Source organism: Pelecanus crispus, chromosome 9 (genome assembly GCF_030463565.1).
Source record: "Pelecanus crispus isolate bPelCri1 chromosome 9, bPelCri1.pri, whole genome shotgun sequence".
Lineage (NCBI taxonomy): Eukaryota > Metazoa > Chordata > Aves > Pelecaniformes > Pelecanidae > Pelecanus > Pelecanus crispus.
In genome coordinates, this window is record NC_134651.1 from 28571747 (window position 1) to 28597198 (window position 25452).

At 43.2% G+C, this 25452-nt stretch overlaps 1 protein-coding gene across 1 annotated transcript in view; it reads right to left on the reverse strand.

Annotated features, from left to right (window-relative positions):
- The window catches only part of PPP2R3A (protein phosphatase 2 regulatory subunit B''alpha), a 47574-nt gene extending 36803 nt beyond the window's left edge, over positions 1 to 10771 (reverse strand). Inside the window, exon 1 of the mRNA XM_075716528.1 lies at positions 8792 to 10771. Coding sequence (XP_075572643.1) covers positions 8792 to 10756 — 1965 coding nt within the window. The 5' untranslated portion in view covers positions 10757 to 10771. The remainder of the gene's footprint in view (positions 1 to 8791) is intronic.
- Positions 10772 to 25452: the final 14681 nt, after the last annotated feature.

Consider the following 25452-nt stretch of genomic DNA (forward strand, 5'->3'; position numbering starts at 1 on the left):
TAAATCTGGGGTGGCTACATACCTGTTCGGTGTCCTAGCATAAATTACTCCAACCTTTTGCCAGTTGTCCCAGAAAGTGAGTACAGCAGCTGGGATTTACCAATAAATACATAGCTGTGGTACAATTCCCATTTCTTTGGCTACATCTCCATGATCTTAGGGGTCTTTTCCAATCTAAATGATTCTATGATTCTATTATCTCTTTCAACCACAGCCCAGAGATAGGAGGAAACAGCACAAAGAAGCAACTTGTGATGGTAAAATCACAAATGCCAAAGCCAGGTAGGCTGGTCTGTGCACAGATTTGTACAGTAGAGAGCACAACCCACTAAATACAGCAGAATGTTGTGGTTGTTCCACATGCAACAAGAAACATTCAGAGCAATCACATACACAAATAGGGTTTTTCTTACAAAAAACACAGAAAAGATTTAATAGTCTTACACTACCTCTCCCTATTAAATCACTGCCCTTGCGATTAATTTTTTCCCCTTGTTTACAAAGACATTTTAACTCTGCAATCTAAGCCTGGAAGGTTTATTTTTAAACCTGCTGGTATCTAGCTGCAAATAACTTTCTGCAAATAGACACGCCTGGAGGGGACACAGTTTGATTCTCTGATCCAATAAAAAATACAAAGCAACAGAAAAAGAAAAAGAAATGCCAAGCGTTCAAACCTGGGCCTGTTGGAATGACTTCAGCCTCCTCTTGAATCGAGATGGAAGAACAAAATCACAGCCCTTCGCAAGGAAAGCTAGCTCCCCTCCTAAGTCTGGGTCCCTCCGCAGAGAACTCTCCTTGATCATCATCCTGGCCAGCTCCTAAGCAGATATTGCCCTTTCCAGAAGGGGCAACAGGGACTCTGTAGGAGACCACGTCAAGACCAGTACGTTGCTTTCTTGGTTTTGACTTTTACAGGCAAAAAATGGCAAATGGCTTCAACATACTGTATCTTCTCTCTCTTCACAAGGACAACATCTAGAGATTTTATCTTACTCCTGAAGCCAGACCTCCCTTTTTTAACTGATATTCAAAGTATCTTTCAGTACCAACAGGATCTTCTGCCTTCTTGTAATACTTTAATTGAGAAACATGATCTACAACAGAATCTATTTCCCTGCTGGCTACATGACAGACAATCTGTCCTTGGCTTGTAATAGGCCAGGGGTAATATGGGAAAGGAAGCACCCACCACCACTACCAAGAGTGCTAAAATTAGATGCACTGCAGAAGTGGCTAAATATACCATCTTCCCCAATAGTTCTTACTTTATGTGCTTCAGCGCTGAAACCTGAGGTACAAATTTGCATCAGACTCAGCTAGAGTTAAACCACATGCTCTCAGCCAAGGCCCGTGTGCATATGATGCTAGTGGTTTGAGGTCCCTGCTTCTGAGGTGATGAAGCAGAAGATCAGCATTAGTTCCCACTCTAGACCAAAGGCTGTAATTTTCAAAAAACATCAATTTTTCCTTCTTGCTTGGAAAAAGCAAATCATCTAGTTTCTTTAACACCAAGCAAGCACACAAGGATGATCTTGGGTAATAAGCTCAGGCATTCCAAAGCAGTTCTTAAGAAAGCTGATTCATAACGACACCAAAATGCATCATTCTTTTTATTCATTTTTCCCATAACTCTCAGAAGGCAAACACAAAGCAATTTTCAGTGAACAACAGTCTACTCTTTCTCTGCGCAACCTTGAGCAAGTAGACTTCAAACTCTCACTCAGACTTCGTCTAGGCTTGTTAAAAGTGTGTTCTCCCTCTCCTATCATGACAACGGTGCTGAACAAAGGCCTAAACCCAGTTCTTACTCCATAAGATGAACAAACACCTTATCCTATGGCCTGCTTTCCCCACTTGACTTTAAAAGTCCTAGCTACTTTGACAGTTTACTTTGTAAGCTTAGTAACACAGAACAACATCCGATTTCTAGCTAGTAGGGCTTGCTTTTATCACAATATTGCGTTTGAAAAAGGTCTCACTGAGCCTTACCAACCGAAAGCTTTTATTGGACCACATTGGACCACATGTGCCTCTGATATCCTTCTATTCCTGGTTTCCTGTAGAAGGCCCAAGGTTAGTTCACATACAGCATCACTTAATATAACTGGACTACAGATAGACACAGAAACAGCCTATCCAAAAGGATGCTCTTACAATCATAAATTTGCTCTTCTGCAGTTAAATAGGCTATTTACTAAAGGAGAGAGAACCCCAGCTGATATTCACAAAAAGAATTTTTTTAATGTCTACATAAATCTGTATCAAAACCCCCAAGATTATTTTCTCTCCTGTTGCTTCTCAATCATCAGGCCATGGTCCCACAACCTGTGCTGTGGAATCCAGTTCTTTATGAAAGATTTGAAAAAGAATGTAGCATAGTTTTGGTTCCTTTAGGTCACTGTAGCTATGTCTAAACTGTGCAACCTGAGAGCTGAAAAAGCTCTGAAGCCCAAGTGTATATTCACAGCTACAAGTCTAGAATCACAAGGTCATTACAGTGTCAACAGCCCACTTCGCCACGTACCCTGCAAATGAATATGAAGCCTAACAGAGTGGTAGGATGATGATGGGAACGAGAAAAGAAGCCCCAAAAGGGAAAAAGGCAGGCAGGAATGTTTTAACTTGAACTGCCTCTAAGTGAAACATACACAGATCCATATGCAAAAGTTTTGTAATCAATTTTGTTTTTCTGACTCTGACAATTTTTTATAAACATTAAGGCAATGCCTAAAGAGCCCACAAGGCTCCACTGTACTGGGACTCCTGCACATCTCATAGCAGCATGTCAGAAGGTAATTTATTTTAAATCATCTGTGGCAAGTGTAGTTACTTCATCTTCCATTGAACTCTCACTCTGCTTACAGACTGCCACCCCATTTACAGACTGCGGAGGAAATATAGTCCAAAGAACTTCTCATACCTACAGCTGTATCCAGACCATCCGGGCTTTAAAAGATGTATGTGTGAGAGAGACATACTGATTTAGCAATCACTAGCTATTTCTTAAAAAAACCCACACATTTTTCATTCACAAATCAACCAGTCACAAAGATCCCTAAAGTTTGGGGTTTTTTGCACTGATAACCTGGAAAAATACAAGTAAGCTAGAGACAAGGCTTGCTGTGTCTGAATTCCATTTTTTTACAATATAGCAGGTTCCTAGTGTGATACTTCCCATCCTCAAAACACTCAAGGTGGATATAAATAAAAACATAAATATACAGTGCTATGAGAAATTGACAGCAAGAGAATCTTGTATCAACAGTTTCAAAGTCAACTGGACAAAATCCACAGCAGAAAAATCTGGTATCAACAACCTACAGATACCTGAACAAACTGCAGTCAAATCTATAAATTCCTCTTTTCTGTAAGTGACCCAGTTTAAAGCATGAAGGTGAGAGATGTCAAATCTAAAGAGGTGTCAGATTGCCTTTGTTAGCCATCAGAACACAGAAGGAATCTCACCTGTGCCTAAAGCTGGAGGCTTAGTCCTAAAAGATTTGGATGATTTAATCATCACAGGACTTAGCTGTACCCCAAAGCCTGGCTGCAACAATTCAATGCACTCTGTATAGCTGAGAAGGGCACCAGCTTCAACTGTTTTCAAAACAGATTAAACTTCTCCAGCAACAGTGTGACTTTTTCTTGGTTTTAGAGTCCATGAGGCTGAAAAACTCAACATGTATCACTAAGCCTTGTTTCACCTACCTTTAGATGTCTGCTTCAAGATAAATCAACTTCACACAACCAGAGACTGTATCTGCCCTGATTACAAAAGGTGCCTGCATGCCATGAACGTCTCCCTAAGTGTTTGGTATTGGTTCTTTTAATTCTTTATTTTCATCTGATTTAATTCTTTTTTCCTGTGTCATCTTTGATTCTGAGATACTTTAAGATTCACTTACTATTTGCATTTATTCCAATGACTATTACCAAATAGAAAAAAAAAAATGTTTTACTATTTGTGTTTAGAAATAATAAATAATTGCTATTTGAAAAGAGTGCTGATTGTGTGCACAGCTTAATTGACAGATATTATCAGCATCTGATCAAAACAATTTGTAATATATGTAGATCATAGAATCATAGAATTGTTTAGGTTGGAAAAGACCTTTAAGATCATCCAGTCCAACCATTAACCTAACATCACCAAGTCCACACTAAACCAATTAAGGGTAGACTAGACTAAACCATGTCCCAAAGTGCCACGTCTACCCATTTTTTGAACACTTCCAGGGATGGTGACTCCACCACTTCTCTGCGCAGCCTGTTCCAATGCTTGACTACCCTTTCCGTGAAGAAATTTTTCCTGATAGCCAATCTAAACCTCCCCTGGCGCAGCTTGAGCCCATTTCCTCTTGTTGTATCGCTAACTACATGGGAGAAGAGCCCAACACCCACCTCAGTACAACCTCCTTTCAGGTAGTTGTAGAGAGTGATAAGGTCTCCCCTCTGCCTCCTCTTCTCCAGGCTAAACAACCCCAGTTCCCTCAGCCGCTCCTCATAAGCCTCGCTCTCTAGACCCTTCACCAGCCTTGTTGCCCTTCTCTGGACACGCTCCAGCACCTCAATGTCTTTCTTGTATTGAGGGGCCCAAAACTGGACACAGTATTCCAGGTGCGGCCTCACCAGTGCCAAGTACAGGGGGACGATCACCTCCCTGCTCCTGCTGGCCACACTATTCCTGATACAAGCCAGGATGCTGTTGGCCTTCTTGGCCACCTGGGCACACTGCTGCCTCATGTTCAGCCAGCTGTCAACCAGCACCCCCAGGTCCTTTTCTGCCAGGCAGCTTTCCAGCCACTCTTCCCCAAGCCTGTAGCGTTGCATGGGGTTGTTGTGACCCAAGTGCAGGACCCGGCACTTGGCCTTGTTAAACCTCATACAGTTGGCCTCAGCCCATTGGTCCAGCTTGCCCAGGTCCCTCTGGACCTGGTGATGAAAGCTGATTTTCCAGAAAAAAGTTTTCCATTATATTTTGCATGCATTTTGAGAAAATGTGGTAATTTCAGCACAAAGTTAAAGTCACTATGATGTTATAGAAGACACTTTTTACAGCTAATTGCCCCACACAAGATCCTTCAGAAGCATATCATTAAATGTGAAAAACAAAGTAGCACACAATTATGAAGTAGCATTTTGAAGGGGCAGAATTACAAAGTTGCCAGGTCAAACTTAACTTTATATATGATTATGAAACAGTTTTAGCTCCACTCAGATCCACCTTTGGGCCACCTGTTTAAGCATGCATTTTGCTACATAAAAGCAAGGTGTGTGGCCTCAGGACCATGTTTTAGATCACAATAAGTTAGGAACACTTCTGAGAGTCCCAGCAATACGCACCCCATCAGTCATTCAGGCGATGCAGGATTAGATAGATGCTACCTAGACCCAGCCCAGAGGACACATGTGGCAGCAGGGAACAGCCTCTGCATAACTGACTCAGGGTTCTACCATGTGACACATAATGTGGTTAGACAAGGTGGTCTGAGACCATTTCTCAACTCTAAACTGTAACCCCTCTGCTCCCAGATCCACAGTCCCTGTCCAGAGACAGTTGTACCACCCATTTGACCTCAGTGTGAGCAATTCCATTTACTAATCTGGCAGAAAACAAACCTAACTAAAAAAAAATTATCTTGTATACAAGCATCGTAGTCAGTACAAAGAAAGATTCAAAACCATGCAACAGGAAGTAGAGGCAAGGGGAAGAGAGAAATGGGAAACAGGACTGCTCTTTCTGGCTCCCTACACCATGAGTAGTCCTTTTGAGAAGAGATACCCAACAGAGGAAGGAGAAAAGAGAGGCCTCTTTTTGTATCAAACCCTGGTCCTGGTCTCTGCTCCCAGAATTATTCACAAACTTTATCCAACAGCTCTTAAAATAAAATGCATGAGCAGGACTTGGAGCAGAGCCCTGCACTACTCAAACTTGATTCTGAAAACAGAATGAGTAAGTTTCTTACAGACTTTTCTAGGGTATTTTCATAGAGTACCAAGTATTCTGCAAGCATTAACTGAATTTAAATACTCTGTCATCCTCTACAGGTGGTAGACCAAGGGCACAGAGATTAAGGTCAAAAAAACATCCACCATTGACTTTTCCAAGGCCTTTACATAAGATGACATTTTACTTAAAAGGTAGCACCCTTCACCTTCAAAAAAAAAAAACCAACAAAAAAACCCAACACCCACCAAAACCCATCACCAACCAAAAAACCACAAACAAACAAAAAAACCCCACCAAACCCATCAAACCCTGACACTCAGCACTTCTGCAGATCAGGTCAGAGAATCCCAACAGCCCCATCTCCACCTTATTCACTACTCACTGGTTCTAGTTTCCCTCACACCTGTGAGTCCACCCAGGCTTCACTCCTTACTGCCCCCCTATCTAGAGACAAAAATATAGATAGATATTTTGGGGTTTTGCTAGCCTCTAACAGATAACTGAACTGTTTTCACTGAACTATTTCTTTCAAAAACATATTAAAAAATAAGCTTCAGACAGGCACACAGAACAGGAATTTTTACAACAAGTAGCTGGAGTTTTAGATATCAGTAATGGAAAACTGGATCTCAGAATGGGAAATGTCAGACAGTCCAAAAGTATGCAATGCTTCCTGACCTGCCTGGAAGAAGCACGATGCGTTCATTATGTGCTCTGTAAAATTGATGGACTTAAGTATTCATGTCCTAGTTTCTAAATATTTTGGTTTTGAAAATGAAGAGGCAAGTAATTCTGTTGTTCTCTGTGGAGAATCATAATTGGTTTTATGATAAAGGGAAAAGTCTGTTACTGATATAAGTTAGCACAGATTTCAACACAGACAGGCCAACTGAGCCAGCAACCAGCCTGGTCTGAGGCAGCTTTTCCTTTCCTTTTTCATTGCTTAGGATTTGAGGGATATTAAAACTGTCACAACCTTCATAAACAAAAGCTGCACTGTGTTTTCATCAGTATTAGATCTCTAGGTTTTCTGTGTGTGCATGCAACTATTTGATAACAGTTTTATGAGCCCTTAGAAAATATAACAAATACTCTATATATTATTCACTCAGGCACACATGTGCAAAACTGAATCAGAACCCACATGGAGCTCCAGCCAGATCCAGAGTTATCCAGGAACATGGATGTATTCCCTAGATGCTATACCTAGAGAGGGCCTTGTGTCTGCAGCCAAGTGGGTGGCCACATGTATACTATAAATGACAGCAAACTTCAGAGTAAGTGTAGAACCAGCAGTTCAGATGACTTGTATCCACTCTGCTAAGGACTAACTCCCTCTGAAGGGTACCAGCTGCATCCACACTGCGCAGTGCTCAGCCCAGGCCCCCACCAGCTCCTCTGGGTCCCCAAGACAGTTACTCTCTCTCATGATCTTTGGTTCTAGGCATCTACACAAAGCAAGGGTTGTGCTGCTGCCTGGAAGAGAAGAGCTCTTGTAGTATGGGTGCATGTTATATGTCCACAGAAGGCAGGCTGGGAGCAAATTAACACACAGGCTAGGTCAGTGATGAGGGAAACGGAAGCTGGTAAAGGACCAGACTGATAAGCTATTTGACAGTGTAAATGCATCCAGTTGTCAAGTATTATAGAAAAATTGCCACAAAGTCAGTGTCATACTTTATCAAACACATTTTTGTTTGAAGTTCACAAGTTAGAACATTTTGTAAATTAATATATAAGGCAACAATAGCTATTACAAGAGATCACTTTAGAGCTTTCGGTGCTGCTGAACTCCACACTCTTTGAGGAAGACTCTTTCCCTTGCTGGAGATATCAGACAAGGTTATACTCACCATTTTCTGTAAGCAAAGATGCCCAGAGAAACATCAGAAACACTTGGAGAGCCTAGTCTAAAAAGATCTCAGCGCTGTTATTTAGTGTCAGACACACCACACCAACCCCCTTTCAGAATTGCACCAAATACCTGTATTTTCAGGAAAATGGACAGTTTTGAAGACATGCACATCATGCTCCAGCTGGAAGGAGCTGTGAAATTTCACTTATAGTCTGGGCACTTTTTAAGTGCCTATGTGGAAGGTGGATTTTAGAAATTAAAGCCCTCTCTATACTTTCTGTGCACTTGCAAGTTCGGCACCAAGTTGTCTTGAAAATTTGGCACTTGTTATCAAATGAAAAGCACTGAGGGCTGGACAGACAGCCTTGGCTTCCCTCTCAAGCAGGCTCCCATCAAAACCTGTTTTCCTGAGAAAACCTGCTCCTCATTTGAGATACACATGCAACGCAGACTCCAGAATGACACTAGGGACAGGAAAAAGAAAATCAAATCTTCCTAGATTCTGACCTTTGTGCCATGGAGGATCTCTCTCTTTAGGAACTAGTGATGAGGAGGACAGGAAAGCCTGTTGGAGTCTGCTCAGAGACAGGAAAGAGGGAGGTGGAGCATTCAGTTCTCACTGAACTGGAGAGAGGCAGTTCTATACCTGCTCCCAGGAACAGTTAGCTGAAAAATTGTTTCTACCCTCTATTATATAGGACCCATTTAAACTACAAGCAAACAGCCTACAGGAGCACCAGCAGGAAAGGACAAGCTCAAAGGTGAAAGTGCATGTCAGGGCATATTTTGTTTGCCTAGGAGTTTTATTTTCCTTTTTTTGTTTCTATTTAAATAAATGCTACATTTCTGCCAGGTTGAGCATGTTATTCCACACTGCAGCATCCAAAGCACAAAGAATCACTTCGCAGACATAGTATTTTTTTTCCCCCACATTTTCCCATGTTTTATTTTACTCACTATCCCATCAAAGGTTTGGTTCTTACCTTAATCACTTCCGGGGCCTGCTGAATTGAAGCTGGAACAGAGTCTCTGGAGGCAGCCCCAGCATAGCTTTTTTGCCCTGCAAGGAGGGACTGTGAAGGAGTTGTTAAAGTTTCCTGAAGAATCTGCATCACTTCCCTCTCCTTGGACAAGCTTCCCTTGCCTGTCTGGAATTCCACTAGTTCCTGGGCAAAGTCCTCAATGCTTTCCAGGATACGCAGTAAAAGGGCTTTGTCATCCTCTTCCATTTTATGACCATTGGTTTCCATGATTTTTGACAAAGGAGAAGTGGGGTCAATGGGTTTACTTTTGGGTTCAAGAGCCAGAGGTAGTACCTGTCTACCCTGCCAGCCAAACACCTGCAAACAGGCAGGTTCACTCTCCTTTAGAGAGGGTTCCCTCAAAGTACTCTCCATTTTCTGTGAGAAGCACTCCAAGTCCAGCAGCAGTTTGTCTATCTCATCCTTGTCTACCTTACTGCACGTCTGTTCTCCTTTGGAGACATCAGCTTGGGAACCACACAATACAGAATCTGAAACTGTTTTTAAAGGAGCAATTTTCTCAGGAGCATGGGAAAGCTCAACATCTCCCAGTCCGGCATGTTCTACTTTAGCATTGGCAGTTAGATCTGAACAACCAGCTAGCTGGTAGTTGCGCTCCAAACTCTCCCAGCCTTGTTTCTGTTCTGCCTTCTTTATTTTCCCTAACGTTCTTTCCCCATCAGATTCCTCCTCAATGTACAGAGCCTCAGTAGAAGACATGCAGCCAGAAGGGCTTGTGGCTGGTAACTGAGGTAGAGCACAAGCATCCTTCACAGCTCTCACACTGTTCTCCTGTGGGACGCTGTGAAGGGAGTTTGAGGTAAAGCTCACAGTACTTGTTTGGATGGACTGAGAGGTGCTTGTCACCTCACACTCATCAGCTGGTAGCCCGAGAGGAACTGCACTTGAGGATGGCAGCTGAATAATATCTTCATACCTAGGTGGCTGCTCATCTCCAAATACTGGGGGAAAGGGAGTTTGCTGCACACCATGAAAACAGTTAACTAGTTCTGCCAAGTCACTAGCTTCCTTGTGTCCTGGTGGCTTGAGCTCAAAGGGTAGCTTCTTCAGGTATGAAGAAAATCTTGTCATCAGATTCATATATATCATTTCTGAATTAGCCAGGGGATCATTGCTGTTCCCTCCACTAACACTGTCTGCAGACTTCTTTTTGATGCAATGTTTTATTATGTCTGTGCACTTTTTCAGATCCTCTGAGCACTTGAGCAAGATGTCTAAGCACACCTTAATATCTCCACCAGAAGAACCATCTAGCTTGTGCTTTTCCAAGATCTGGGTAATGAAGTTTTCTTCAGAGAAGGAATGAGGGGAGAAGGGAACCATGGGATTCATGGTAACTTCTGGAGCATCATTGCTCTCCTGCCATTTCTCCACAGGTGAGGGACTCTGCAAAAAGCCACATGGAGGGCAGTTCTCATCATTGTTGAAGTGCCCATAAATCAAGTCAAAATCAAATGATCGTCTGCTGAATGATTCTGACCGAACTTTCCTTCCCTTTCTGTAGGCCACATGACTGGAAGAGTTTTTGAGCTTTTCAAAGGAGAATTCCTTTATTTTACCACTGGCAAGGTTTATTGCCTCACCAGTAATGTCTTTTAAACTACTGGAGGCCTGCACTGAAGAGACCTTTTTGATTTTTGGATTATTTGGGAGGATTTGGTGACAGTCCTCACTTCCAGGCAAGGCAAGTCCATTTTCATGAACAGGAATTTTATGGTCTAAGTTGGCATCTTGGACACTGAGCTCTGCACAGACACTGTGGTGGGCAACTATGCATGTAACTCCTTGCTTAAACACTTGACAAGTCCCTGTGCAGTAATGGACTGTGTGCTGAAAGTGCTGGTCTACCACCACACTGCTGTAGCAGTTCACAGAAGTGACCATAAGCCTGTAGGTTGCTGCCATAGCACGGATCACACTTGTAAGTGAGGCTTCAAAATTCACCATGAACTTCACAGGAAAAAGTTCACCCCACACACACTTTTCACAGCCACACCAGATTTAATAAAAAAAAAAAAACCACACCATTCAAATATCAGTTGAAAGCATTCAAACTACATGAGCAACTACTGCCTTGGAAAGCCCTCGGGAAGTCTGGAGTGGTATCAGCAGTACAGTTACAACAATCAGCGCAACTTGCATATGGTTTAACTTAAGGCAACTTGATTCTTGTACTCCATGGAGAAAGCTTTGCTGATCAGAGATGCAGCACAAGCTGCTCCATTTCTAACGGCCCGGGTAGCTTCTCCAGCAGGTGTCAAAATTCAGCCAGTTCATAGGCAGAAGTGACAAGACAATGATTTTTGTTCAACCCTTCTTCTCTCTTTTTGGATGGGTCCGTAAGATAGATAATCAAGTAGCATGTACAGATAAAAAATCCACAGTATGCTTGTGAGATTCCCCTCTCACACTGGTAAGGTAGGTCCCTGCAACAGAAAAAAAAAAAGACGAGTCATTATAATTTCCATGTAATATGCAGCCTTGTCTACTACCAAACATATGGCACCACACCGCAACAACCAACACGCAGGCTTGTACAGAATAAGAGTAGGCTGATATTTTTCCTTCACTCAGATCTACCATATAAGAACACTGCTGAGGAGCTAGCCTATATTTATACACAGGCTGTCGGTGTGTTGCCATTTTAACAGCTCTATTTTAACCACTCATTAATTTTTTTTCAGACTTGCTTTTTCCCCTCCCCAGACTGAACAAAACATTACCTTTAATTCTAAGGGAGAAAAACATTTTGATCACATTGTGAATTTCTGACTTTCATTTTCCAAGACTCTAAAGATAAGGCAAAGAGCAGTAGAGAAAAGCACTTTCAGGATTTCCAAGCTCTCTGTATTATAAAAAACTGCAAACAGCCTGGAGCAAAGTAGATGAATGCCTCTAAGAATGCATGGCCTTTAGTAAAGGCCACATTGGCTTCCATTAGCCTTTCACTAAGGTCTCTGGGACCATGGCAAAATATTTTAAGGAGGAATAACTGTTTTTCATTCTCTTACAACCCATAAATAGCAGCATATTTTATTAAATAAGTCTGCTGGTGTAGACATCAAGAGCAGAAAGTAACATTTGTATAAAGGTTAAGCCTGTGAAAACTAGGAATTGAGTGTTTTACACTTAGCATAGCCATTTCCAGCTCCATTTCCTATCACCATGGTCAGAAGTGCACCAGAAAAAACAAAGGCTGCTTAACTTTGTTATGAAAAGATAGGAAATCCCAAATTTAAGGGTCTCAAATCTTAGACATTGCTTCATCTTTCTTGAATACTTCAATAATCAAATTAAAACACCCCAGTGAAATTCTCAGCACCCTCTGCTCCTGTACAAACAGAAATCCATTTCATAAAACATGATTAAATCACAGCTAAGTCACAATGCAGCATGGGTTTCTTTTGTTTTCAAAGGTAAATATCTAGCACTATGTGAAAGGCCAGACCTGCATTTGATGAAAGGACTGCCCTCCATGCATGTTACATCCCACCCATCTTAGCTCTTAAGCCCATACAAACGTCTCACACAAAAGGGAAGTACCTTAGAGTTTGGTGCTGTTGTAATTAAGGACTAGGGATAGCACAAGACTGCTGAACATTCACATTTTACATATTTTAAAGCCTTAATTTGAAATTGAGAAGCACTGATTTAAGAGTATCCGGTGGAATTTGTAATGAGCCATGTCTGCTCATTGCAATTAGGTAGAACTGCACACTGTAAAGAAACCTTCCTGATTTGTTCTTTGGTTTATATAAAGCATTGAAACAATTGCATTCAAGATGAAGAACTAACTGCTCCAACTACCATGCTGGTATCTGTAACAGGCTGCCACCTGCCTATCAAACACCGCAGGCCAAGTTGCGTGTTGTACCAGGGCCAGCTTTGCAGTACACTTCTGTGCCTGTCCTGTACTGCTTCCCTCTACACCCACTGGCAATGCCCCAAAGCCCCAGAGGCGTGGGAGGGCCTTCCAGAGGGATGATCAGAGGTATGAGGTGTGCCCCAGCCACAGCAGTGAGTCAGGGTGCCAGGGGATAAAGGGCGTAAACAGAACCGTTTTTAAACCCCGGGGTGCTTATACCATCAGGCATAAACCTAGGTAATAAGACTCCACACCCTCCAGTCACTGACTCTCAGGCTTCACTATCAGGTGTGCTAGATGCTCTGCTGAATCAGAGCCACAGTTGAAAAAAGTACTATTGGCTCCCCAATGTCTTCATCTTATAGGACTTAACGGGCTTTGTTCAGACAGGAAAACCCATGCTTCTATGCCTCCAAAAAGTCTAATCATCCATGGACTCCCTGAGAGTGCCTTCTGTCTAACACATCCAGGATAAGAAGTCTGCTGCTTTTCCTTTTCTGAGCCTCCATCAACTACAAACAAGCTGTTAGATAATAAGTTAGATAATATTCAGAGAAAGTAGAGGTCTTCAGTACAGCAGATTTGATGAAGAATTAATATTGCTTCTGAAAAAGCACAGGACTGACTCCTGATCAGAGCTCCTTCCTCCCTCTGTGTCATAAACAGCAAGGAGAGACTGGTCTTCTTTTTAGCACCAAAGAATAGACTGGGTTTGTACCTAATTTGGGAAATAATTACATCTTAAGTTATTCCTTAGAGAAATAATGTATTAGACTTACTGTGATCTCCTCCTATATGACTCCAAGGACAATTTCCTCCCTATACATGTACCCCTTCCACTGGGACTAAGTCAGTTTTTCCAATCCTTTAAGACACCTTCAAACAATGAAGCTTTTTGTGTAAGATTATTCCACAAAGAGTTCTTCGATGAAAAGGTCTCCCAGATTCCCAATCTAAACTGACTCTTTTTAGTTCAACTTTGTATTGCCAGCTATGCCCAATAACAACACTCTTCCCACCATCTCACTTCATACTTCCCAAATAATTTTAGGTGCTTATGCCCTAAACTACTGCTCAGCCATGTTACAAATAGTCAGCCCCTTCTGCTTTAGTAAAAGGCAGGCCCTCCAGCCATGTTTGCTGCATTCTCTAATCTCTATCCAGTTTGTATTTCTTTGGTACTATCACACCCAGGAATCAACATAATCTAGACACAAACCTAGCACAAGATTGCTACCTCTTGCCTCTGTTGTCGGCACCTTTTACTGCTGTGTCAGGGAAGGAAGTAATCAAAGAATTAATATCAAAAGCCTCATATCCTCTTTTCAACCAAATTAACTAATGTCTTCTCAGTGACTATTTACTATTTGCCACCTTATTACTGTCTACAAAAACATGCTAAGGTTATTCAAGGCACTGGAGTACTTGACTCCAGTTATGCAAGACAAAAAAAAAGAAAATTGTACATGCAGCACAAACATGTATAGATGCAGAGTAGAAACTATTTTTCTCATTTCTTCACTGGCTTGACCAAGGCAGCACATGCTCAGCTTGCAGCTTTATTTTCCAGTGATCCATCAAGCATGACCCAGCACGTAAACCTAGTCAAGACAAAACCTAGGAGAAGAGTATTCCTGTTATCAGATCTGGGAACCTGGTCCCAAGCTTAGCTTGAATGGGCTTTTGTTGTGACTTTTGGTTGGTGACTGAAACCTACTACTTATGAATGGCAACAATGGAAAGACTGAATGTGTTAAGAAACATTCATACTTCATTCTTTTCAGCCTGCCATTTCATTCCAGTTGTGACTCTAGAACAGCCCCCAGTTCAGATACACTGTAGAAAGATTCTGTAATTAGGACTGCTGCCACGAAACCAACTCCAACCCTGAGGATACAGGATTGGCTTCACAATATAGACTATGAATGAATAGGGTTTCTTGTGTGATTGCAGAATAATGCTTTATGTCTTTCCTATCTGCAAGATGACACGAATCACTTTCAAAAGGAAAAAATTATTGCAGATACTAATGATATAAAAGGTTATTCTATAAGGCACAAGAAATTCTATTCATGCAAAGATTATGCTGGAGTTAAATAACTGAACAATGACAATCTGTTGGGATGGGGACTGTCAGACAGCACTTGACTTACTTGCAAACTGAAGTCTAGAAAGCTACAGGACAGGCCTCTACTGCCTCCGAAAGTCTCAAATTAGGCAAAAATCTTCTTGAACTCCTAGCTGGTACTAGCACCAACATTATTAGTGATCAAAAGTTAGAAACCACCATAACATAAGGTATAAACTAGTTCTTCCTACACCAGCACACAGCATGGGTGTCACTATGCAACTGTGCTCATTTCTAGTGGAAGATTTGGTAGGATAAACTGAAGTTTAGTATTCTTGCAAAAGACAGTCAGAACAACAGTTTTGCCATTTGAAGTGTCATTAATATAGTTTCAGAAGTATTATCCTAGCTATGTAATCAAACATCAGGTCTTACCCTCTCAGAGGAGCTTGTAGTGCCAAAAAGCAGCATATAACTGCATCCTCTTATTTAGAAATGCTTGATTTTTGTTTACAGTTTACTGAGCAAAACAGATTTTGGAGCAAACTATATTGATTATAGCAGACAAAAGCAGGCAAACAACAAAACAATGTTTTCTTGCAAAGCACAACTTTCAGCCAATCTTTGGTACTTTGTCAAATAACGGGGGAAAAAAAAAAAGAGTATTAATCTTCCACTCAAATTCTTTAATTTTAAAACCCACTACAGAATGGTACTGGACACTGAGATGTATCATTACTTTTCTTACTACCTGGCTCAAATCAGAACATGGTGAACTTTAAGAGTCAAAAGCATGCTACGAATGCTCTGAGAATGGAGATTGGAACAGACGAGGTGACTCACTCAGTTGAGAGCTGTCCTGCAGCTCGTACAGGAATTGACACTGAGCCGCACTCCACACAATCCAAAGGGTCTCTGATCACACAGCCAAGTGGTCACTGCTCCAATGGCCCAGTCAACCATTGCCAGAATCAACAGGGTTCACATGACCACTAGTAATGTTATACAGTGTTCTATACAGTCACTGAAAAAAACACTGTGAAAATCTAGTATTAAAAACATCACACAGTAGCTGTGGTAAGAAATTTTTGTAACAAGCCCACTGCTGAATTCAGCAGAAATGTTACAAAGACATTTACATAAACTATTTTGAACGCTATCACAAAGGAGCTGATTTACAATTTGCTATCACTTGCAAAATTTACCTTCCAAATAGTTTGAACAGGAGACTAAAAGTAACTTTTCCTTCTATACTGAAGAAGTTCAGAAGAAAAAAAAAAAAGATCTAGCCACCTGAGTTGCTCCTTTCTCCTATATTTCTTGCATATTTACAGCCTATAACATTTTGATGCCCTTAATGGCAGCATGTATAGTTAATCCAAAAGGACTTTTTTGTACATAGGACTTAGATGGGAACTACAGCTGTGGTAACTTTTCAGTCCTCGTGACCAGTGGGAATTTGACACATATGCATACATTTCAGCTACAGTAAAAGAAACCATTTACAATTGCACCTGTAAAGTTTTAGGATTAGAGGCACTTGTACCACTTACACTGGCAAGGCATCCTGGGTTTAGTTCTAAGAAGTTTCAGCATCAAGCTATTTCATGCTTTAGAGACTGCAATGGACCGTGATGGCTACAAATCCTGACTTCCCCCACAACCTAGGTCAGAGGACCTGACCTAGTCAAACTGAGAACTCCTAGTTGAACCAGAGTACATTTCTTCATACGCTCAAGTGGTTCAATATTTCATTACATGCGCTATAGAAAAGGGGCCATTATTTCCAATTTGAGTGTGTTCAACATCAAGTTCCAGCAAACGGGTATCAGGCTTTCTTAAGCTAACTTAAAAAAGCTTTCAGGAAGATTTATCTCCTCACCTACAAGTACTGAAACACTATCATCAAACCACCTCTTAGCCTTTTCCAGGATTGCCAGAGAGTCTGAAAGAGAGATGTCTTCAAAGTCATTGCTATATTCCTTTTATGAATTCTGTCTGTAATTTGTTATTGTCCTTACAAATACATGAGAGGTGGGATTCATCTAATTTAAGCTAGCTACCTAGAAATGAATTGTTAGGTACTCTCTGTGGGCAATGTAGAGAGGCAGGCACTTCAAAGAAAACCACCCCACTGAGCTTAAAAAAGATCCTAATTTTGAAATAAGAAGTTACATTAGATGAATCCCATCCTTCAGGATTAAACAAGAACATGGGAAGAATTGTATCTGTCTCCAACAGTGACTATATTCCAATGCTCAAGGAGTAGTATTAGAAAAAGATATACAATAGCTCCGAGAGTACTCTCTTGGCCTCCAACTGTTTTCAGCTCCTGAGAATTGTGAAGCTGGATGTGACTTCTGTGTACTTAGTAACCTTCAAAGGATTTCCCTCCCATGTACTTGGGCATCCCCCAGATTCCACAGGAACTTTTTGCATCCAGAGCATCTTTTGACAAAACATGCCACCATCTACCACCCCTTTCAATTCTGTCACTCACCAGCTTCAGTGTGTCAAGATCTTGTACTGAAGCAGAGCACAAACACTAGCCCTCTATGCACATTGTCCACAGCATTCCTGAGTTTACAGAATTCCATGTCATCCCTCTGCCTTCTCTTTTCCAGGATTATTACTCCTCACTTAGTTGTTCTATTATAGAAGCCATTTTGCACCTTTGATCATTTCCACAGCCCCTCATAAGCTTTTCTGGTTCAACTACACACTTTAAGATGCAGGAACCCAAACTGTGCACAGTATCTAGGACAGATGAGAACCACATTCAGAAATTAATTTCTGAACTGCCTTTCAAAAACTAGTATTATCACTGCATAGTGCTTTCCCCTTCCAAGCCTCACTATTTTCAGATAATACATTCTGAAGTGTCTGCTCTCATAACCACCTGGGTTAATTCATACCTCCTGTCCCTCTTGCTATCTCTCTTTCAAGAGGAAACAATGAAACTATTGTCCTTTGTAAAATGTGCAGGGACCTACTGATAGAACACTCTATGCAAGAGGAAGGTATTCACTCTTAGAGACCAACATTTTCATACAGTCTCAGAAGAAAAGTTAGGAGATGGGCAACAAGAATGATCCAGAGGTCTTGAACAGCTTGTCTGTGAGGAATGACTGAGCAGGACCAGGCATTTCAGACCAGAAGAGAGATGACTTTTGAAGAATATGATAATGTTCTACAAAATCATGAATGGCATGGAAAGGGCAGATAGGGTCTGACTGCTCACCTTCTCCTCCAACACAAGAACTAGGTGCGATCAAACACTACAGGAAGCAGGTTAAAACAAGCACACATGCAGTGAACCCGTGAAACTTCTCATCGAAGGATGCCATGGACCCAGAAAAGTTCTGGGGAATCAAGGGGTCACATTTTAATACTGCCTCTGTCAAAAGTTACTACCTTTTGCTTGGGCACCACTTGATGCCCCTTCATTCTTGCCACGTTCGCATGACAAAATAAGCAGGGAACAATTGCTTCATATTCCCATGGCTGCAGACTGCTATCATAATCCCTCCTCGTATCCATCCTACTTCCAATCGTGTATTTTCCAGGCTAAGCTCCAGTTTATTTGGTTACTCTTTTTACAAAAGCTGCTTCAATCATGTTTTTCTGTGCTTTTCCCTAATCTTTAGAGAGGGGAACATGTCTGCCCCTAACTTTCAGGGGGGTATGTTACTCATTACACAAACATACCGTGGATTTATAGCATGGTACCCTGTTTTGCTCCTCCTCCCTTTCCTAGAGACCTCTGTCATTTCTATTTGCCTTTTTTTTTGTTTATTTGTTTTTTTAATACTGCTGAGATAGTTTCACAGAGTTTTATCTGCATTACTTAAAAGATCTCATTCCTGAATGGCACAGATTCTTAAGAGCTCATCACTGCATAGCCAGTTAGTTGTTTCTCCCTGTGCACACTATTTTATATCTACTAGTATCAAGTACCACTTGCCTACAACCAAGTACTGTGAGAACCTTCTGCAACTCCAGTCACCTTTTGTTCCTGCTACCCTAATTTTGTGATTTTCAGCACATACTGTCACTTCATTACTCAGCCTCTCTTCCAGATCATTTATAACTATGTTGAGCAACACAAGCCTGAACACAGATCCCCCTGGGATTCCACTAGTGATTACTCTTCACTAGAAAAACTGACAGTTCTTCCTACACTTTAACCAGGTATTAATTACTGAAAAGGCTACACTCCTACTCCATGGCAGTTCATTTCCTTTAAGAAGCATTAACGAAGAACTTTGTGAAACTCCTTCTGAAAAATCCAGAAACAGCAGAATACTCACTTGTTTGTCTCTTGTACCTTCTTGTTGAAGAGCTTCAGACTAACTTTACCACCTGAAGCTGGACTTCAGCATTCTTGCAGTGAACCATGAAGGTCACTGCAATGGGAGCACTTACCAAGGCAGGCTTCCAAGCAGACATGACCTTGAGAGTCACTGTCCATGACAGGATGATAAATACTGCTTTGCAGTCAGTATGGATTTTGAGAAGTAAATTTTTACATCAGGAAATCTGTTTCAGTATATTTACCCTAAAAAAAAAAAATGCCTTAACACTAACTTAAATACAACCTCTCCACATTTACAGCAGCAAAATAAAGCAAACCCAACACTCAAAAAGATTTGGGCTGGTATCAGTAACAATAGCCTACACTGCTTTTTAAAAATAAACCTGGCACTAGATCCTAAACTATTGTTCTAAAATACTGACTTGCAGTTAGGGAATGCAGTATTATTCAGTGTAATTCTTCAGGTTAAGTCACAGTGTTAGCTAATATTCTAATGCTGTTATGCCCTTCACAAACATCAGTTTACAGGGTCTTTGAAAGTTACTAGAAACTGTTGTGGAGAACCAATGTATGGGCCTTGCAAAGCTTGCCATTATGGGTATCAGCTGGGGAGGAGGAGGAGGATAGTTAATATCATCAAGCAAGATTTCACCCCTTTCAGCTTTTCTGAAATACGTTTCTTCAACTTGCCCTTTGCACAGAGACTTGGAACTAAAACGGACCAGACAAGAATTTGTATCCCATGAGACTGGTTTCCAGTTATACAGATGAGACAGCAAGAGAGTAAGAGCTCACACAATTTTTCCACATAACACCGATCTGTTAAGTATAAATAATTTGCCAACTAATTATTGTTCCAGTCCCATGTCTGTATAGAACTATAATTTAACCTTAGCTCATTTAGCAGGCCACCAATACATTAACACACACATTGAAGCTTAGCAAGGCACGAGTTAAAAAAAAAAAAGTAGGAAGAATAAGCCTATCTGAGTTTTGTCACACTAACAGAAAAGGTGACCAACCAGAAAACACTGGAGGTGAACAAGATTCAAAAGCACATAATTAACAAGGCTCATGGCAGAGGTCAGAAAAAGCTTAAGTAATGTATCTCTTGGCTGTTTATAACCTTATATGGAAAAAGATAATTTCCTATTAGCAAGATACATTTATTTTCCCTGGAATTGGTTAATTTAGTATTAACAGTACCCAATTACTTTACACAAATTAAAGTGTTTTTATTAAAGTGGTAAGATAACAAAGGAAGAGTTGTGTCCAAGATGGCATTCCCTCAGTGATTCCCTTTGTTGATACTGAGGTTACAATCTACAGATTCCCCAAAACCATCTTGGAAACTTACTTGCAAGTTAGGTAAAATTTCTCCTGTAGCAGACTAGCTGTCTTCTAGTGATCTGCAGGGTAAAATAAATTTTAATACAATAACAAATAAAGAAAATTTTTTTTCATTCATTACCCATCTATTCAGAGCTCATACGTTTCTCATTGCCATCCTGACTTCTTGTCTTATCAGTATTGCACTACATATTCACTTATTTCCTCGTGCGTTCAAGATTCTTGGCAAAGTTCTCTTTGTCTAAGGTGACAGCCCATTTCTCCAGGGTAGTCTCAGTTCCCAGCCCATACCTGGCCCCAGCTGGAGTACTATAGCTCTTCCACAGGTCAGCGATGAGAACAGTGAAATGCCAAGCTGGGGAGAAATGCTCTGATTCTGTGCTGCATACCCATCCTCTCCTCTGAGGCATAATCACAGGAGTAAAAAGCAAACAGTCATTTCCACCAGTCATACCTTCCACAAGCCCATTCCTGCCAGCCTCCATCTCACACTCTGAAGAGGAGCAGCTGTTGAAATGTAACAAATTACGCCAAAAGGTGCAGCATGTCCTAGCATTCAAGAAGTTTGGCACTGCTACAGCTTTTACTGCTTATGACTTTGATAAGCCACACCAGAGGCACAGATCAGTGTGATCAAAGCAACACATAATTTAAGCGAGCATAACTTTTCTATCCCCTTTCCTCTACCAAGGAAAATTAAGGGTGTTTTAGCCTGCCATCCCTGTAAGACAGAGGAAGTAATTCTCCCTCTATCTTTAAAAAGCAAAAAAAGAACTTCCATTAATTTCTCTCTTTTCCCCTGTGTATTTAAACAGAAGCAGATTAAAAAGAGATACACACAAATAACAAAAAAGCAGATAAATGTAAAGACTCCGTTATTCTAATTTGAGTGAACAGCAGTGTTCACATTCATGAATCTGAATATTCATGGAAATGAATAGTGATTTTTAACAAGCTTGCTTGTTACATGTGTGACATCAGGTATTGCTTACTGCATACTATTCATACGCTATTCTGCAATCAGAATTATTAATTTCTCCATCATTATAGTATTTACATGCTACTTAAACATTAACTTATTTTCCCGTTATTATCCTCAGTTTACCCTACAAGAATTGTGGCAAAAAGAATAAATCAGTTTTTGGTGCTCAAGGCCTTATTTTCCACAGTATGTGACAACCTAGAGTGCTTCACATAGTCAAAGCACAGCACGTGCTCAGCTGCAACTGCCCTTACAGTTGTACATCAGAAATTCTGCAAATCAGATCCAGGGACATAAGCAGCAGAGGAAATACAACAGTGAGGTCTGGTGGAAGAAGCTTGTCCTGTAACACACATTAAACCAGTTCTTTACAACAGCACTTAACTACCTTAATTGTGAATGAGAAAATTCCCTTCCTGCCACAGTTATCCTTTGCTGTCCAGTTTCTGCCAGAATAGGAGCACAAAATCCAAGCTCTAATTTAGTCTTCAGAAAAGTTCAGTTCTGTGTAACAGGAGAAAACTTAGTCTTATGGGGAAGAACAGCATGCAATCATTTAAGTCAAAACGGTATTGAAAAACATTTATACAAAGGAAGTGAAGCAAGACTGCATAGCAACCCCTGTACTGGACCATGATATACCAAGTTCAGAGTTACCGTTTAAAGTCATGTTTTCTGCGTAATTTGAAGGGGGAAGAGATGTCCGCAGGAAGGATAGAGAAAGGTCCTTACCAAAGAAGAAAAAAAAAAAAAAAAGGAAAATACAAATTCCACTGTGCAGCATCATATTTATACCTCCAGGGCTACTGACAGTGAGTGTTAGACCACAGGGCTCCACTACAGAGCCTTCTGAATTGCCCAAGCCACAATATTAATCACCTGCTTCACAGGCTGCAGCTGAAGGAGATGAAATAGATGCTTTACCAGTGAATCTCTGCAGTATTTGGCAGTCACACATCAGTCAACTTTAACTTGAGGCACTTTGCCCAGAGCTACCTTTAATGCTGCACTTCTGTGCAAATTATGGGTACAAAATAATATGATGCATGACAGTGGTTGCAAAGGTCTAGGTCGTGGAAACTGGCTATGTGCCATCAGGGAACTTCAACTCTTATTTTATATGAAGTCAAATGTAAATCAGCCTCATCTAACACATTATGTTACTGTTTCCAGATACATAAATACTGAAAAAAAAAACCAAAACAAACCACTGTCTCTTGCTTCAACTTCTCAGAATCCAGCAGACATTAAATACATAATTTTACAAAACTGAGAGAAGTCTAAGAGTACTGACAATCTTCTCAAAGTTCTCATGTAAGTAACTTCCCCCTACATAACCTGTGAGAGCAGACCTACCAAGCTTGACAGATTCACAAGAAATAATCAAGAGAAGAGGCAGCTGTTTTAAGTAAATGCCTGGAAAACTTATTTCCTGAAGCAGGCATCAGATCATGTGAGGTAAAGCCATGAGACCACCACCAGTAAAAACATACCCAGCCTTTCAGGCAGCACTTCAACAGCAAACAGCTTGGGGACTACCTGCCTCTTCTCTCAAATTCTTCCCTTTGCACTGCTAGCCTGCCTTTACAGGAAAGATGAGATACCGAACAGCATGTCTTCCAGGGCTTCCTTCTTTAGTGTGAAGAACAGAGGTAATAAAATTAGTCCCAGGCTCAAAAATATTTACATTACTTGAGACCAGCACAGTCTGATGACCTTCAGAGAGAATTACTCCAGTAGGAACACGTCCTTCAGTAAGTCATTCCAATAGTTATTCAATCTCAAATTTACATCTTTATGCCCAACTTAATCTTGGATTTGTCTGCCCATGAACCAAAGAGTCTTGTAGCCATAGCTGTTCCCTTTCTTGATCATGAAGGAATACTTTGGAAAACAATTAAAATCCTACTTTCATTACCATCTATTAACAGCTGCACCGAAGAAGATCAAAGGTCCAGCCTCCCAGGGTCCTGGGGCAAGTGGCAAGCGTTCACAAAAAAAGAAGAGCCTAAGTAGACGTGATCCTTCACCGATGTTAACCCCCTGCTTTACAACAACTAACAGCTTCGGGACATCCTGAACTAGAAACTACACCCAGATCACCGTGCTTAAAAGCTGCCGTGCCTCTCAGCGCTTTGCCGAACTCTCTTGCGACAGCTTACGGTCTCGGCCTCCACACCACCAGCAGTAGTGGTTTTCACAACTCAAACCAGCGTGATGCGAGAAGCATTTCCTCCTCCTCCACCCTGCGTGTTACCTGGTCACTCCATTCAATCACCGCGGCTCAGCCCGCCCGGCCCCGCCGCCCTCCCCGAAACACGCCGGCGCCACCGCCGCTCCCCATCGCGGGGCGGCGGCCCCCACCCCCGGCGCCGCACACCGCCCCCGCCGGGCCGCTCGGCCCGCAGCTTCCTCCCACACCCTGTCAGCGCCGACACCGCGACCCCCGAGGCGCGCCGCGCCGGGACGCTTCACCCACCGGCAGGCGACGCACCGGCACCCCCACCCCGGGGCCCGCCCGGCACCTGCCCCCGCCGCCGGGCCCTGAGGGAAGCAACCGCTGCCCCCGCCCGAGAGGAACCGGCGGCCGCTCGGCCCCGACCCCACCGCCCCCAGGCGGCCCCGACCCCACCGCCCCCAGGCGGCCCCGACCCCACCGCCCCCAGGCGGCCCCGGGCCCGCCCCTGCCCCAGGCCGCGCGGACGCTGCTGCGGCGCCCCCCCCGCGGCCCCCTCTCGCCTCGCCGCGCCGCGCCGCACCTACCCGCCGGGCCAGCGCCCCGTCCCATGCCGGCGCCGCTGCTCCCGCCGCCGGGCGCGCTCTGCCGCCCGCCCCGGCCGGCCCCTTCCGCGCAGCGGGGGGCCCCGCCCCGGAGGCGCGGCGGGGGGCGGCGGGCGGGCAGGCAGGCGGGCGGGCGGCCCCGGGCGCGCAGGTCGAGGCCGGGCTGTCGGGAGGGGGGGGGGTGGGGTGGCCGCGGAATGGCGCTGCCCGCGCCGAGGCGGGGGGCGGGGCGGGGGGAACGCCCCCTTCCCCCCCCCCCCCGCGTGCGCCCGCTGCCCGCTCGTGCCCACCCCGCGCGCGCCCCCCGGGGGGGGGGGGGGCTGCCCCCGCCCACCCCGCGCGCGTGCACGCGCCGCGCCCGCCGGGTCCCGCCGAGAGGAGGCGGCGGCCCCTCGCGCGCCGCGTCCCTCGCGTGCCCCCCCCGCCGGGCCGGGCCGGGCCTGCCGTTCCCCGGGGCGCGGCGTCCCGGGCGGCGGTTTTTGTTTTGCCTCAGCCACTCGGGAGATCCAGCAACGCGGTTGCTTCGTCTCTGGGCTTCGGAGGGTTCTCAGCCCTCTTTGGCTCGAGGCCTAATGGCCTGATCGAGGGCCCTCCCGCAGAGCGGCGCGGTGGGTGCCTCCGGGACAAGGCTAAAATTCAGACGGCAAAGAGACGAAGCGCAACTGCAAGAGGAAGGCAACTGCCGCGCCTCAGTGGCTAGGCCCAAAGCGGGCCTTGCGTTGGCAGCGTGTTTTGCCGCAATTAGCAGACACAGTGCTGGGGAAGGAGGTGCCCAAAGACACCAAAACATTGTGGCAGGTAAGTCTTTTGTGATATTTAGGCCAACCTCATGGGGTCTTTCTCTACGGTGGTTGCAGCAGTGTCTTCCCTCTGTCACACACAATGCACACCAACCTGCGACTCCCATGGCTTACAGGGACATCTCAAAATCTCAGCTGGAACACACCAGATTTGTCTCTCGCACCTCCAGTTTCTCTCTTTCTCCTTCACAAAACACATACGCTGTCTCCCACCACTTCTCCCTTGTATCTCCCTTCTCAGCCATGCTGAGAAGCCACCCAAGTCAGCTACAGACGCCTCCCTTTTGCTGTTCTTCTTCAGTTTAGTATCTTCTAAATGCACTAGAAATCTTTTAGTATATTCTAAAAGCACTAGAAAGCACTTGATGGAAAAGTCTCCCTCTCATTCCATTCTCAGAGATGAGGGAAGCAACCCTGTCATCTGGAGCCCCTTAGGATGC